At 40.8% G+C, this 17,995-nt stretch overlaps 1 protein-coding gene across 1 annotated transcript in view; it reads left to right on the top strand.

Moving 5' to 3' along the window:
- RB1CC1 (RB1 inducible coiled-coil 1) overlaps nucleotides 1–17,995 on the top strand; it is a gene marked incomplete in the record, with an annotated part of 2,392,675 nt that overhangs the window by 677,049 nt on the left and 1,697,631 nt on the right. The window contains 1 exon segment of the mRNA XM_044061705.1: nucleotides 12,964–13,090. Within this exon segment, the coding sequence (XP_043917640.1) occupies nucleotides 12,964–13,090 (127 nt within the window).

Genomic DNA, 17,995 nt, shown 5'->3' on the forward strand with positions numbered 1-17,995 from the left:
AATCTACTCAAGTACTTGGGATTCACTGTGAACGTAAAAAAGTCAAATTTGACACCCACTCAACAGATAACTTTCCTGGGTGCTCTTTCAGACACAACAACCCAGATGGCATTCCTGACATCAGAAAAACTACAGCTGGCCTCAACTTTCAAAAGTCTGGCATTGATGTCTCAGCTAACTGCAAGGAAATTCCTGCAGGCTTTGGGTTACATGGCTTCCTGCATCCTACTCATACCATATGCAAGACTGCATATGAGGAAGATACAATAGTACCTAAAAAGCGTATGATCCCAACATCGTCACAGTCTGGAAACAGTGATTGCTGTCTTGCCTTGCCTGTAAAAGGAATTCCATTGGTGGGCCATGGCATGTCTTCAAAACAAAGGGAAAGCCTTCAGTCTACCTCCAGCCTACCAAGTGATAACCAGGGACACCTCGGATTATGCATGGGGAGCCCACTTGCAGGGGAAAGGCCTGCAAGGTTTTTGGACAGAGGCTCGGAAGCATCTACATATCAATTTAAAAGAGATGTTAGCTGTGCAGAATGCCCTCTTGGCTTTCAGGGATCTTTTACAGCCAGGGCAGCTTCTGATACGGACAGACAACACCACAGTTATGTGGTATATAAACAAGGAAGGGGGTTCACACTCCTACCCCCTTTGCAGACTAGCCATGACTCTATGGAACACAGCACTAGTTTGCAAAGTGGACCTACAAGCTCAATTACTGCCAGGGAAACAAAACACTCTGGCAGACAGCCTGAGCAGGAACTTGTCAGACCCACACAAGTGGATGCTGGACACCCAAATATTCAAGATGATTACTGAAGCCTGGGGCTGCCCGGACATAGATCTATTTGCATCTCCCCACAACTACCAGTTACAGACCTTTTGCACAAGGACGTATCACAAGCTAGCATGGAAAGTGGATGCTCTCTCATTCAGTTGGAGGAACCTCTCTGGGTATGCCTTTCCACCACTACCTCTTTTACCAAGGGTGTTATTAAAAATAAAACAGGACAAAATAAAACAGGACAAACCAAAGCTGATCTTACTAGCCCCGAATTGACCTCGACAATTTTGGTACTCAACACTGATAAATGTATCCCAGGAACCTCCTTGGATTCTACCTCAGATTCCAAATCTTTTGTCTCAACATCAGGGCCAGGTCCTGCACTCTCATATCAAAACTCTCAGCCTGGCAGCCTGGCGTATTCAGGGCCTATGATTAATCCTACCCTTTCCAAACAGGTCATGGATGTTATCCTTGAATCTAGATGGCCTAGCACTAGGAAATCTTATGAAGGTAAATGGAAGAGATTTTGCACATGGATGCATGCTCAGGAATCAGATCCTCACATTCCAAATATTCCATTGATTCTACATTACCTTACAGATATGTTGCATAAGGGTTTATCTTTTTCTTCCATAAAAGTACATGCCTCAGCTATCTCTGCACATTATAATACAGATCCTCCAATTTTTTCACATCCACTTCTGAAACAATATCTCAGAGGAGCAAAGAATTTAAGGCCCCCTAGGACACCACCCATTCCTGCCTGGGATCTCAATTATGTCCTGGAAAAACTTACTCTGCCTCCTTTTGAGCCTGCTGCCACATCTGATATAAAGTATTTATCATGGAAGACTGTTATCCTACTGGCTTTAACTTCAGCCAGGAGAGTCTCGGAGTTACAAGCGCTGTTGGCCGTGGAACCTTACATTATTTTTCATCAAGACAGGGTTTCTTTGAGGACTAACCCTACTTTCATTCCTAAAGTGGTTTCTAAAGTGGCTTTAAACCAAACTATTCACCTGCCAACTTTTTTCCCTAATCCACAAAATAAGGGGGAGAGGATCTTGCATTCTTTGGACGTGCACAGGCAGCTTCGCTTTTACCTGGACAGAACCAAGGATATCAGGAAAACAGAACAACTGTTTGTTTCTTATGCAGCAAATTCTCAAGGCAAAGCTATTTCAAAACAGACCATTTCTAAATGGATTGCACATGGAATCAGATTTTGTTACTCTCATCATGGAAAGCAAATCCCAGGAAAAATTAGGACTCGCTCTACCAGAGCTGCTGCTACTTCAGCTGCATTTCTCAGGGGAGTACCTACCAAAGATATTTTGGAAGCTGCAACTTGGAGTTCAGTGCATACTTTCTCTAAGCACTATAATCTCCCTCTTTATTCTAAGTCTAGGGCAGGCTTTGCTTCTGCAGTTTTGCAAGGCCTTCTAGCCACCATTTCTACTCTATAACCACCACCCTTTATCTCAGCTTTGGGATTCTACCCTACAGTGATGACTGCAACAGTGAAACACGATGAACATAGTACAGTTGTGTACACTTACCATAAATGTAGATGTTCGAGTGTCTTCACTGTTGCAGTCTGGGTTACCCACCCTCCTGACCCCTCTTATACTTTTATTGGTGTGATTCCCTACTTCACCCTTCTTCTGAGGTGTATTTGCTACAGGGTATGGGGTTTGTTGTATGTTACATTTTTGTTTTACTTTTAGCCTTCATTTTTGGGCACCTAACATCTGGGGCAAGAAAAACTGGAGAACATGGCGTCGGCTGGGAGCTTTGTACCCTTGGCGCTCTGACGTCAGGGAGGGTGAGTACACAGCCGACGCCGGACCCAGACTTTGGGATTCTGGCCGACCGAGGGCTGCCTGCCGGCAGGAAGAACCCTACAGTGATGACTGCAACAGTGAAGACACTTGAACATCTACATTTATAGTAAGTGTACACAACTGTACTTTTCTGCTACTTGCACCATGGTAAACCTGTGTCCAAGGGGATCAGATCCCATTCCACCAGGGCTGCTTCTACTTCAGCAGCTTTTCTCAGAAGGGTCCCAACCAGAGACATTCTAGAAGCTGCTACTTGGAGCTCAGTTCATACGTTCACAAAGCATAATCATTTGCCTCTCTTCTCTAAATCCAGGGCAGGCTTTGCCTTATAGCTGCTCCTAATACTGTTTAGTTGCATCCTCCCATCCATAGCTTTGGGATTCTACCCAAATGTAATGACTGCAGCAGTGAAACACAAAGAACATATTACAGTTCTGTACACTTACCATAAATGTAGATGTTCAAGTATATTCACTGTTGCAGTCCAGATTTCCCACCCGCCAGCCCCGTTTCTATACCTTTTCTTTCCTTCACTATACTCAAAAGCCTTTGTGATGTATTTACTTTTAGTTGAAGGTAAATTTTATGTTTCTAAAGTGCATTTATATATTTACAGTTTATATATTTACAGTTTATATATATATGTATATATATGTATATATATATGTATATATGTATATATGTATATATGTATATATATATATATATATATATATATATATATATATATATATATATATATATATTCTGCTCCCCATTTGGGGGGCACCTGACATCTGGGGCAAGAAAAACTGATTAAAATGGCATCGGCTGCATGTTTTTATACCCCTGATGACCTGACGTCATGGAAGAGGAGACAGCAACTGACGCAGGACCCAAGACTTTGTTATTCAGGCCGACTGAGGGCAACCTGCCAGCAGATTACCCAAATGTAATGCTCTGACAGCTTTCAAGGGCCACATTCTTCCCGGACAACTAATGGTAAAGACGGACAACACCACTGTTATGTGGTACATAAACAAGCAGGGGGGTACACATTCTTACCCCCTCTGCAGGCTAGCCATGGCATTGTGGAACACAGCCTTGAGCTACCAAGTGCACCTACAAGCTCAATTCCTGCCAGGAAAATTAAATACACTGGCAGACGGACTAAGCAGAAACCTCATTGGACCCACACGAGTGGAAACTGGAACCAAGGATTTTCAACATATTGACAAGCAAATGGGGGAACCCAGATATAGACCTGTTTGCCTATCCCCAGAACTACCAATTGGACAAATATTGCACAAGGACTCCCCACAAACAAGCCTGGAAAGTGAATGCTCTGTCCTTCAGCTGGAAAAAAAACTATCAGTCTATGCCTTCCCCCCTCTGCCTCTGCTTTCCAAAGTACTACTAAAAATCCAACAGGGCAAACCAAGGATGATTTTGACTGCTCCAGACTGGCCGCGCCAGCACTGGTTCCCCCTCCTGTGCAGTGTATCACAGTTATCTCCATGGCAGCTGCCTCCGGCTCCTTCCCTGCTGTCTCAGCAGGAGAACCATATTCTGCACCCTCAGCTTCTAACACTGAACCTTGCAGCCTGGCTAATTACTTAATCTCTCCTTTACCATCCCTCAGCAAACCTGTGATGGATATGATTTTAGAGGCAAGGAGGCCTAGTACTAGAAAATCTTATGCTGAAAAATGGAAAAGATTCTGTGCCTGGAACCAGTCTCAAGGGATGAGCACAGCAGCACCCAATTTACCTTGGATTTTACAATACTTAACTGAGATGCTTCACAAGGGCCTGTCTTTTTCCTCCATTAAAATCCACGCCACCACCATTTCAGCTCATTATAACACAGAACCTCCCCTTTTCTCTCATCCACTGCTCAAGCAGTTCCTCAGAGGGGGCAAAAATTTGAGACCACCCAGGAGAGCTCCAACCCCAGCCTGGAACCTTAACTTTGTCTTGGAGAAACTCACTCTACCTCCTTTCGAGCCAGCTGCTACTGCAGACTTAAAATTTCTTTCTTGGAAAACAGCTTTCCTTTTAGCAATCACTTCAGCTAGAAGGGTATCGGAATTACAGGCCCTTATGGCAGTGGAGCCTTTCATCATCTTTCATGCGGACAGGGTGTCCCTCAGAACCAATCCATCCTTCATGCCCAATGTGGTATCCAGTGTGGCTCTTAATCAGTCCATTCATTTGCCAACCTTTTTTCCCAATCCACAGAATAAAGGGGAAAGGATACTGCATTCCTTAGATGTGCACAGACACCTTAGGTTCTACTTGGACAGGACTAAACCTCAAAGGGAATCTGAACAACTACTGGTGGCATTTGCTGGAGGGGCAAAAGGAATGGCTATTTCAAAGCAAACCATTTCTGAATGGATAAGCAATTGCATTCATTTCAGCTTTAAGCACCATGAAAATCCTGTCTCCCAGGGGATCAGACCTCACTCCACCAGGGCTGCATCTACCTCTACAACCTTTCTCAGAGGTGTCACTACCAGGGACATCATAGAAGCTGCTACCTGGAGTTCTGTACATACTTTCACCAAGCATTATCATTTGCCAATTTTCTCTAAGTCCAGAGCTGGCTTTGCCACTGCAGTCTTGCAGGGCCGTATAGCTGGCCCTGATGCTATCTAAATTCCTCCTCCCAGCCATAGCTTTGGGAATCTACCCAAATGTAATGACTGCACCAGTGAAACACAAAGAACATAGTACAGTTGTGTACACTTAATGTAGATGTTCGAGTGTATTCACTGTTGCAGTCCTGGTTACCCTCCCTCCAGATCCCTAACTTCTTTTGGCTATACCTCTACTTTCCTTTACTATGCTTAAAAGCCTTTTTGGTGTATTTGCTTTTTTGTTGGAGGTATATCTTTGTACTTTTATATTTGATTGCTTCCCATTAGGGGGGGCACCTGACATCTGGGGCAAGAAAAACTGATGTAATGGCGTTGGCTGCATGTTTTATACCCCTGACGACCTGACGTCATGGAAGAAGGGACAGCAGCAGACACAGGACCCAAGACTTTGTTAATCAGGCCGACTGAGGGCTACCTGCAAGCAGATAACCCAAATGTAATGACTGCAACAGTGAATACACTCAAACATCTACATTTATGGTAATTGTACACAACTGTACTTTCTTCATCTATCACCCCTGGGATTTTGGCTATTGGCTGAGGCTCTTGCCATCCCCATAATGCCTTTTATTTGTTTATTTATGTATTTATTTATTTGCAGTTGCTTTACCAGGATGGTCCATTGGGCTGAGATTAGCCTGTTTTCAATGGAGTCCTGGGGAGAAAAGCTCCAAACATACAAAATCTTTAATAAGCATGCACCAAGAATATAATGAATATAATAAACAATTTTTGTACAGTAATGCAAGTACAGTTGCAAGCATGAATTTAGATAAAAGGTATAACAATCATAAGTATTATTTACAGAATGTTGGTTCATACAGTGGTAACAGAAATAAAATAAAAAACAGATGGTTCATACAGAGGTAACAGAAATAAAATAAGAAAACATGGTTGTTAGATAATTTAGAGGTATGTGAGCTCCTACTGAGTCAAAGGCTGAGTTTCAGATGTAGTTAAGTAGGAGTAGTGCAGTAACATTTCCAATGGGATGCTAGGTGTGAGTGAAGCAAGGTTTTAAAGGAGGAGTGACTGCTAGTGGAACGGATCGGGTGGCAGTGAGTTCCAGAGGCGTGCTAGAGAAAATGGTAGTATAAGCTTACTAGGTGGGTGGGCAGGTTTATGTAATTCAATAAGGTTTTGAGTGTTTGATCTTAGGAGTCTATCAGGTATGTGCAGTTTGAAGGTGGAAGCTAGAGAGGGGCAGAGTGAGGGAGTGATAATAAGTTTGAGCTTGGATGAGTTGGATACAAGTGAGATAGTGGGGCAACTCTAGCCAATTCAATTTGTGAAGAGCTATACAGTGGTGAGTGGAAGATTGGTGGCTTGTGGCAAATTTGGCAATTTTGTTGTAGCAGGAGGTAAGTTTAGCCTTGAGGGATGATTGTAGGTTAGTGAGGAGAAGGACACCATATAGGAGAGATGGGATGAGGTATGTGGTGGAGAGAACTAGCTTGGTAGAAGAAGAAGAGAGGTAGCGATTATGGCAGTATAGCATTCCAAGTTTCTGATGTGTTTTCTTGATGTCTGTATGCAGGTGAATATCATACTTAAGCTGAACATCAGTGAGGACACCAAGTAATTTTGCATTGGATACTATTTCAAGAGGAGTATTATTATGACTAGTAATGGTGAATGTGTCTTTATCAGCTTTAGAAGGGGTAAATATCATGAGTTTAGTTTTGTTGCAGTAAGTGCCAGGTGATTATCTAGCATCCATTTTTCAGTCGAGGAGAAGGCATCTTGGGTTATTTTTATGAGAGTAGGGACAGAAGTGGCAGACCCAGATAATAGTTGATTCATCAGTGTTTTGAATAAGTTTAGTATTGGGGATGGCATGGTGGAGGTAATTTATAAAAATGTTAAACAGTAGGGGACCTAAAATGGGACCCTGAGGTACACTGGTGAAAGTGCTTATCTATAAGGTCTTAAGATTATGCTAAACTTAAAGCCCCCTTAAAAGTTAGGAAACTGGGTCCACAGACACCCCCACAGGCCCCTATGCCTAAAAAACATATGCTTAAGATGGAGGATTTAATTACCCTTATCAGGGGTTCACAACCCCCTCCTGACAAAAGGCCTAGACTGGTGGAAAATTATCCTTCCTCTGACCAAGCATCCATTTCCTCAGCTAACTCTGAGGACCAGGATTATTCCTTCCCTCCTTATGAAGACTCAGATGCTGAAGAGTCCATTCCTTCTGTCTCCCCCCCCCCTGGAGACTACTCTTTTGGGGAAACTTTACACACCATGAGGGAACACTTCCACTGGGAAGGCCAAGATTACTCTGACTCTAAGAAAAGACTCCGTGAGTTTCTTCTTCTCCCACAGCATAGACCCCTTGGAATTCCTCCAGTTTTAGACATTTTGGATGATGTTTACACCGAATCTAGTCTAAACCCAGATTCCTTACCTCCTGCACCAGCTAAACCAGACAGATACTACCGAGTTCCTGATTTTCATAAGTTTCTATATAAAAGCCATGTTGCAGACCCCAAAACCATTTCCCAGGGTCCCAAAGGGGTTAAGGCCTCTACTGCTAAGAATCCACTACCTTCTGAAAGAGATTCCAGAGCATTAGAAAGATGGGGGAAGAAAGTGTATACGTCTGCCACTTTGGACATGAGAGCCTTAAACTGCCAATTCCACATGCTAAAATACCAGCAGTACTTGATTACACAGTTAAATCAGAAAATGATCCCTCAGACAGATCAACCTGATTTCAAAGAGATGCAGGATTTGCTGCATGCAGCAGAACAGGTGGGAAAGCATACCTTACAGTGTGGTTTTGATTCATTGAAAGCCTCATGTAGAGCAGCTGTTACAGGATCTGTAATACGTAGACATGCTTGGCTAAAAGAGCAAGCCTTACCAGAACATGTCAAAGCAAAGTTATTGGATGCTCCATTGCAGAAAGATGTGTTATTTGGTGTCAAAGCAGAGGAAGTTTTAAAGAAAATGGAAGAAAAGGCAAAATCTATGCAGACAGTTAAAGATTTTTTACAGGTACAACCTCCTCGTTTCAGCAGAAACTGGCCATCAAAAAACTGGTCCTTTCCTGCATCAGACAGACCCCAAAGGGGTAGGTACAGACGCCCAAGGGGCAGAGGCCAGCCACAAGGTTCTTTCAGGCCTAGACAATGGCATACAACAACTCAAAGAGGTGGAGACGAAAGATCTCAACCCTTCAGGAAACAAACACAATGACTTCCATCTTCGCCTGCCAAGCAAAATTGCCCTGGCAGCACCTTTGGGAGGAAAAGTGGCTCTATTTCCACAAGACGCATCATAACAAAGGACAAATGGGTTCTGGATATTATTACCCGAGGCTACAGATTTCATTTTCACACTTTACCACGGATGAGAGGCATGCCAAATCTGCCTCCAAACCAATGGGCAGAGGCACAAATGCAAATTTCAGCTCTCATGGATATGAAAGCAATTCAAAAGGTACCTACAAAGGAGCAAGGTCAAGGTTTTTACTCAAGACTATTTCTAGTAGCAAGAAAGGACAAAGCCTGGAGACCCATTTTAGACCTCTCCGTTCTAAACACATACCTGGAGGTACCCAAATTCAAAATGCTCACACTACAGCAGCTTTTTTCCCATGCTGAGCAAGGAGTCTTGGCTGGTAACATTGGACCTCAAAGAGGCATACCTGCATGTCCCTATCAGACAAGATTGCAGAAGATACCTCAAATTTTTGGCAGGTACAACGCATTATCAATTCTCTGCATCGCCTTTTGGCTTATCTACTGCGCCCAGAGTATTTACGAAATGCCTGGCATCGGTAATTGCATACTGCAGACAACGAGGAATACAAATTTATCCATATCTGGACGACTGCCTGATCCAAGCGGACAGCAAGGCCATTCTATTACAGCATCTGGCATTTGTAACAAAGCTGCTAAGTTGCCTAGGGTACACAGTAAACAAAAAGAAGTCAAAGCTAATACCCTCACAAGACATAATATTCCTGGGTGCCAGCTTAAATACAACTGCCCAGATGGCTTATCTCACGCCAGAAAAACAAAAACAACTGACTCAATACTTCAAAAAGATGGCAACTTTTACCCAGCTCACTGCAAGGAAAATCCTGCAGCAGGCTGTTAAATGTAATCTTCCTCAACCCCAAAGGCCTCCCAGGTATTGCATTTACAGTAAGTATCCTCATCGGCCTCAAAAACAGTCTACTAAAACAACACATAGCATGATACATACAGCCATATCTCATAGCATCTCAATTTCTCAGCCCTTAAGTCAGACCACCATTTAACACACTATTTTGGTAATAGGAGATGTCCCACAGATGTCCCATTCACCAGGCTTAGTAAGGAGACAGTCATGGTCAGTTACCAGTCAGGGGCCAGGATCTGCCAGATCTCACACACACACACACACACACACACACACACACACACACACACACACACACTCAGATTGTTAAACCACAAGTTCCAGTATGACTCAGTCATAGTCCATGGGGGTGTAAACAACCTGAGGTGTACCTCCCTGGACTATATAGAGAGACATGATGGAGCTTTAAGACTGTGTTGACCCAGGCCAGTATGTGGCTAACATTGAGCAGCATTCGGCCTTTTCCAAGGGTGATGCCACAATATGTACAGAAGATATTTGACTGTAATAATTGGCTTAGTTTTTTATATCAATTTGAAGGGAGTCCAATATCTGTCGGCCTGGGAGGGTGTAATTGACAGATCATGCTGTCTTGCCATAGATGGTCTGCACCTGTCCCCCTCTAGGCTTTTGAATGTGGGCTGAAACCTTGTCTACTTCCATAGTACCTTTTTTAGGCATTGCCAACCTGATAAATCTGCCAACATAGCAAAACCAACCCAAGAAATTCTAATTGTGTTACTGCTCAATGCTTAAAGTCTAAACAAGAAACACTATTTCCTGCAAGCCCCCTTTACAGTGGATGTAGGTATCTGTGCAGATACTGAGACATGGTTTAAACCCAAGTAGAGCACCCCAACAGTGCAGGACTGTAATGCCTTTCACTCATTTCGACCAGGTACTGGACAGGAAAGTACAAAAGGTGGAAGTGTCTCAATGTACATGAAAAACAAACATACCTCAAGGCTGACAAAACTGTATGACTTGCTTGTGTTTCTCCCCATCCAAACTACCATAGGCTGAGTCCCATACCATGTCCTTGCAAGCTATAGATCCCTGTCTGTGACACACAAAACATGCTGAAGATGCTCCCCATTGAACCCAGCACCATATTCATGGGTGACTTTATCTACCCTGGGAATTGTACATGACCCCGAACACTCAGGCCTAGACATTCCTGGACTTTGTAAACACAAACATCCTGATCCAGCTAGTCTGTATGTCCTGTAGAGGTGCTAACATCCTTGACGTAGCCTTTCCAAATATCTAAGAACATTGCACATCCCTGTAGTGTAATGTCCTCAGTAGTCAGGTTGGCCCATAAAGCTGTGTCATTCAAAATAAAAATAAAAAATTTGACCCTAGGTAACACTGGAACTTTTAGGAAGCATTGTGAGGAAAAATTCTTACTATTAAAGGACACTGTAACAAATTTTTGATCCCTCCCATACCCTGAGAACACCGCTCCCTGTATGGAATTGTTCAAGAAAACCCTGTATGATCATGTTAATGGCTGGATACAAACAAACGGTACTTTCCCAGAGTAAGCACAAAACAAACTTACCAAAAAAAAAAAAATAAATCCTGGTGAAATCCCAGCTTAAATAGTTTGTATAACAAAAGGAAGAAAATCGGCTCCCTGTATGGAATTGTTCAAGAAAACCCTGTATGATCATGTTAATGGCTGGATACAAACAACGGTACTTTCCCAGAGTAAGCACAAAACAAACTTACCAAAAAAAAATTAAAAAATCCTGGTGAAATCCCAGCTTAAATAGTTTGTATAACAAAAGGAAGAAAATCGTGGCAAAATTAGGAAGTACAATGCCAGGCAATGTAGAAACTCCCTCATTAATCTAAACAAGTAAATCGTGGTTAATCAAGTTTACCAGATCCAAATTTGAGGTAAAAATAACCTCTCAAGCCAAGAACAATCACAAGGCATTTTTCAACAATAGCTGCAACCTTAAAGGCATTGTACAGCACTTTGCCAAACTAATTGTAAATGTAACCACCTGTACTGAGCCACAAAATGTAGCAAATCTACTTACTGACAAATTTAGCTCTGGTTTTTATCCCCCACACCCCTCAGGAAATATCTTCACCTATAACTCCCGCAATTATCACTAGGGAATTCTCCAAGGCCAAGGACAATGCATCGATGGGCCCCCTATAATATCCCAGAATGGTACCTTAGTAGCATGAAACATGACCTATCAGGACTATTAAAATCACACTGTTTAACAGGCAGCCTGCAGAAGGCTTCATGCTAAGTGAATGGAGGATTGCAACAGTTACCCTGCTGCACAAGAGTGGGCCATCCATTGACCCAAAATCCTGACTAGTCTGATGTGCGAAGCTATGGAGAGAATAATCATGGATATTCTAAATGACAATGTATGTAGCATTTACAAACCTTGGACTTAAAATCAGTTTGGGTTTATCAAGGGCAGGTCATGCCTACTCAGCTTCGTGGAGTTCTTTGAGAAGGTCACCAAAGCAATGAATGGGGCAAAATGGTGCATACTGCTTACCTCATTGTGGCCAAGGCATTTGACACAGTAACCCACTCAGGCATTGTAGAAAAGCATGCTAAACTAAGTATAAACCCCTGCTTCACCCCCTGGATAGCTGTGGGTTTACAGACAGAACTCAAGAGGAGTTTGAGTGAAGTGTGTAAGGCTTTTTGAACTGAGCAATTGGATAAAGATTTAATTAAAAAAAGAAAACAGTATTATTGGCAAACTACTGTGAGTATCTTAGAGGATATGAAGGATATGATGAGGGCAGGAAGAAGAAACACCACCATCATAGATGACTGCACTGAACTTTTGTAGGTGACCGCAAAAACATGAGTATTTTTAAATTGTCTTATGAAAACACTACTTTTTTTTTTTTTATTTTACACATACACAACTGCATATTTGAATGGCTGCATTTGTGCATGTTTACTGCTTTCAAGGTGGTCCACAGTGCACTTAAACTTATTAGTGCACTGGGGGTAAGTGTGGAACACAGAAATGCTGCAGTGGCACTGGTGTTGAAAGCACCAAATGAGGATTGGCAAAAACAGCACTATAGGGTCGTGTGAGTTAATCTTTTTTTTAATGCCATTTAATGAACTCGTGGAACATAAGGCATGCTTTCACACTGAAATTGTGCACACATTTTTCACCATGTGTTTATGTAAAATGTATGGTCTTTTGATTGAAGACACTCTTGCTCTTGGCACTCATAAATGGTCAGCCGTAGAAGGAATCTGAAGGGATTACTTTGGTAAGTATGTAAATGTACAGAAGTCCTAACATGGATGGTTTCAGTAATGGCCTTCTTATTGGAAATGAGGGATGTCGTAGTCAAGGCTGTGCTAACTTGGGAAGCAGATGTATATCAGATGTCCAGCTGCTGTTATACATTTTCTTACTAATGCTGAAAGCAGTGGATGAGTTGAAGCAAAATTATTCTGATGTTCATGTTAATTTTTTTTCTCATAAAATTATTAGTTGTGTTCTGGTGCTAAGGGTATCTCTTTTTTTTTGTTTTTAGTGTATTAGATCTTAAACATGCTATCCATGCAAAGTACAAAATTGCCCCGCAGCACCAAGTGCTGGTTGTAAACGGAGGGGAGTGTATGTCACTGGAGAGAAGAGTTTGTAGTTACAGTGCAGGAACGGTAAGTACAAATAAAAAACATGAAAGTTCATTTATCTTTATGTTCAGCCTGCACGCGATATAAATTTTAAGTGTAGTGACATTGTGCTCACTAGTAAAGTAATGCATTGTGAGAGATTTTTAGCCTGTTTTATTTTTGTTGCCCTTCTTAGTCTTAGTATTACAACCCCCTGGCTTGTTTTAAAGTATGTCAAATAAACTACTACACAGAGTAATTCTAGTAATTTTTTTGAGGCAGTCTTAATCAGGATATATGAAGGGACTTGCTACATCAGTTTTACAAACATTTTCCTTTGTAAGGGCCAGTTTTTGTCTTACACATATGCTGCCACAGTGATGTGCAGTATTCGCGTGCATTTTCCTTTGTAAGGTGTAGTTTCTGTCTTACACATATACTGCACATCACTGAGGCAGTATTCACATGTTGCACTACCATAAAAGTTGAGGCAGTTCTGCTCCTACCCATCTTCTTTCTGCTGTACAGCAGAATTTGTAGCATTTGTAGAAGAGAATAGCTGCAGTTTTGTGTCATTTGGGCTCCCTATGATGTTATTTTGGCAGTATGTAAGTTTTTGATTTCCACCTGGTAGCATATTCTGTTTACTACTCTGACAATGCCATGATGTTTTTACATTGTAGCTTTCCCAAGTTTAAGGTAGATGCATCAGTATACGTTTGAAGAAATGCACAGTTTGTGTTTGTTCTGGCAGAAGTTTTGAAGTAGAAAGTGTCCCCAAATGATACGAGTAGCAGACACACACACTATGCTGTACTAGTTCACTGAATCACTGGTGAGGGAGTAGTATTTTTTTTTTAATTCATCAATGGTCTTGGCCAGAGTTACCAGCACTACTCAAACTTCAGCTGCCATTCTATAATAGATCTCTACTTTTCCCGGTCTCACTTCCTCCCTGGTAGCTGTTGGCCATAATATGAAAACCACTTGAGCTTACTTGTATCCAAATAAACAGCACTGATTAGTGGGATAGAGTCTGTATAAATACAGGTACAGATTATCCCTCAGTTTAGCTTTTCCAAGATGCCTGCATGAACCATTTACTTTCAGAACATTTTTTGTTTTTGAAATTCATGAAACCAGAGCTGAACCTGTGTATTCTGGCACCCTTTCAACTTTTCAGTTGAGGAACAAAGCAAGCAAGCAAAAAGTCTTTCCTCTTGCGTGAGGACCAAAACAACAACAAAAAAGTTTGTCATACACAAGGACATAAAAAAAAAAAACTGTTCGTTGGTAACATGTAACAAACCTCTTGCCACATTTTTTACCACATAAGAGCAGTAAAGCATTTAAATTTGTTCTCACCATTCATTTCTGAATGGTGGCAGAGCCAGATCATGATCAAGATAACCCCCCCAGTCATATCAGTATCAACATTTTTCTTTGTTTCTCCCAAATACCATAAAACACTGCATATGAAGTTGTTCAATCTCACCGTTCATTCTTAACTGATGGGTCCGGAGCCGATCCCTCGGCTCCGTATCACATTTTTCTTTGTTTTTCCCAAATACCATAAAACACTGCTTCAAACCTGTCAGGTGTTGATAACTTAAAACTTTTATTTCAGATTTTACAGCAAAAATACTGATAGACATTTGATGACAAAACAATCTGATAATGGTAAGCTTTGCGTAAGCAACAGTAAACTTATTTCCTTGACACTCGCAGTTCTTGAAAATGCATCTGGTGAACCTTTAAACTACTAGAGATGTGCTGGGATTCATATTAGCGGCTATGTGAAGGGTGCAGGAATTCGGAAGACAAAAATGTGTAATGTATTTGCTAACAGCTTGGTACAACCCATTGGATGCAAGTATCCTTTTTCAGGGGCAGCCCAGAAATATAGTCTGGTGAAGTTGCCTGGTCAGAGTCGCACAGCAGCCAAATGAAGGGTGAAAGAATCAAACTCTGCACTACCAGAAGCAGCTCTAATTAGCAGGTCATAGGCATAGTCTTCTGCAGTAAATACCAGGCACACTGTTTTAGCCCAGCACAGTGTATGCCACATCTTGTGTCTGCAAGAAACAAGCAAAGTTAAAAATGTTTTAGCAAGGATACAGCATCGGAAATGAATACTCCATTACCAAACAAAAGGAACTAGAGATTGAAATACAAATAATGGAGTAAAACACAGTCAAAAGATTTTAAAACTAAATTTAATTATAAAAATTGATAAGCGGTTTCACATATAGCTTTGTCAGACCATTAAAAACAATTCCTGTATCACACACTTGAATAACAATTTAAAACCCAAACAGCCAATGAAAGTGTACATGTAGCAGAGACGTAACAATGTAACATTTGGTAATACAGAACTAAATGGCAGTAGTGTCTTCAGGAAACCAAGTTTATACATGCCATCTAGTCATCCTTTGTGATGTGTTTAGTAAGTTTGTTGAAAATGATTTGCACAATGCCTTTAATGGGAGTGCCAATAAAGACAGGAAAGGGTATGATAATCTTACTTGCATGGAAAGACTATCTCTAGTTAGGTTACAGAGCGTTGAGACAATCAGTATAAGACCAACTGATAAGGGAGGACCTGTTGTAATCCTGGATAGAACTTTTTATTATGGTTCTATGAAATCTATGTTGAGTGATGCTTTGGCTTACTTACCAGTTGGTGATAAGGAGGTCATTATGGTGAACAACAAGATTTTCCAATGCCTTGAATGATTGTCTTTTTAGTAGGGTAATATCATATGATTTTATATATTTTCGTTGAGGAGCCTTTGATACCCACAACCCAAGGTCTCCCAAAGGTACACAAGGATAATTTTAAACCTCTTTTAAGACCAGTAGTAGCATGGCATAATTGGTGTACAGAACCATTTTCAGTTTATGTTGAGAAACATCTACGTTCAATACTTGAGAAAAACAAGATAGTCCTGAGGGACTCCAAACAGTTTTTAAATGATTTATATGATAATACTAAACTATAACCTAAAGGTTTGAACTATTATTTTGTAACTCTAGATGTTCAGTCTTTATTTGCCATGATCCCTGATACTGTTGGGATTGAGTATGTTAGAAGTTATTTAATTAGACATAGTGAATATAATCAACAATTTATTGACTTAATTTGTATGTTCATGGAGCTGGTTCTTCATAATAACATCTTTATTTTTGATGGGCAATGTTATTTGCAAAAGGATGGCATAGCTATGGGCACTTCTAGTGCCAATAGCTACGCCAACATGGTTTTGGCCCTATGGGAAGAGGGCTACATGTTTTAAATAAGAGTTTACACAATGTCTCTTTCCATCGTTTGTTTTTTGATGATTTATTTTTAATACGGACAGGGGATGACATCAAGTTGAATATGTTCTTTGATTGTTTAAATGATCAATGAATAATAAATATCACCCACGAGGTTGAAAGCTCCAAAACAGTCCAAAATAAGAAAAAAATATATATAGAGCAACAAACCAGGTAAAATCCAAACTCTTTAATAAAATGTCTTCATAAGCGCTTTAGGAACAAGCCCTTTTTCAGATGAACATACAAAATCAATAAAAACTAACAATATTTAAACAGATTTAAATTTCCAATTATCCAATCATATAATAGTATTTTACCCCCATTTTTTTAAGAGCCGGTTTTAAAGGGACATTTCCATTTGTACCTGGGGCCGGTCAGCTCCCAGTTCTAAAATCCATCTCATTTCATTGTATTCAGTTTTGTTTACTACATCTCCACCCCTCAAATTCCAAATAACCTTTGGTATAACCATGAAAGAAAAACTGTGTGCCATACTACCGTCTGTATGTTGGTATAGAGCTTTATGTATATCCTTCAGTTGCATAGAAGGCATATGTTTCAAAATTCTGTCTTTTAATTTGCAATTAGTTTTACCAACGTAGAAACTTGGTACAGTTTCTACATAAAGCCAAATAAAAATAATATTTGTAGTCTGACAATCTGCATACAAATCAAAGACATAATTCTTCTTAGTAACCAGATGTTCATATCTGTTTTGGCTATTAATTAATGAGCAAGCCTTACAGCGTCTGCAAGGAGAAGTACCCTGTCTGGTAGCAGATAACCTTATCTCACGCAGAGGTATGCAGATAACCTTATCTCACGAAGAGGTATATGTTCATGCCATAACATATCCTTTAGGTTTTGATTACGCCTGAATGTAAAACTGGGTCTGGATCCTACAGTCGTACTTAATTTATCATCAGATGAAAGAATTTTCCAATTGCGCTGGTGTATGTCACATATGCCAATTATGTTATTACTGTATTTTTAATGTCGTCTGTATTGGGTTCTTCAACCCAGTGGTGTCATCATTATGACTCAAAGTAGAATTATTCCTACTAGAGTACCAAGGTTTTGCCTTATCCTGTCTCCTTTTCATTGATTGTTTGGAGCTAACGTAGTGGCTAATATGTATTATTCATTGATTGTTTGGAGCTACTATTTTGTATCACCCACACATGACCGAGGGCACTGGAGAAGTTGTAGAGTTGGACTATGTTCCTTCTAAGAAAGCTGATCAAATACTGACAGACATAATGAAGAAATGCATGGCTTCTGGTTTCAACCCGCTGTTGAACACAGGTATACTATCTACGGAATATGATGCTATACCAGGTACTTCCTTGGGTTGTGAATAAAATGCATTTAATGAGCTGCTAACGACTTTTGAGAAATCTTTACGTAAATTAAAACAACTTCAATGGCAGAGGTTCTATTTTGAGGCATGCATTCAACATAAAGTTGTGCCGAGAGGTCTTTGGATTTTATGCATGTTGACGCAAGGAGAAGCATATCCTGAGCTGCTAGCACCTTAACATTGAGACAGGCATCTCCTATATGAAGCTTCTGATTGATTTCTTCTCCCCACAAGAAGAGAAATTGAGGGATGATGTTCAAACACTACAT

Source organism: Protopterus annectens, chromosome 2.part0, assembly GCF_019279795.1.
Source record: "Protopterus annectens isolate FY-2018-M chromosome 2.part0, PAN1.0, whole genome shotgun sequence".
In the NCBI taxonomy this organism is placed as follows: Eukaryota; Metazoa; Chordata; order Ceratodontiformes; family Protopteridae; genus Protopterus; species Protopterus annectens.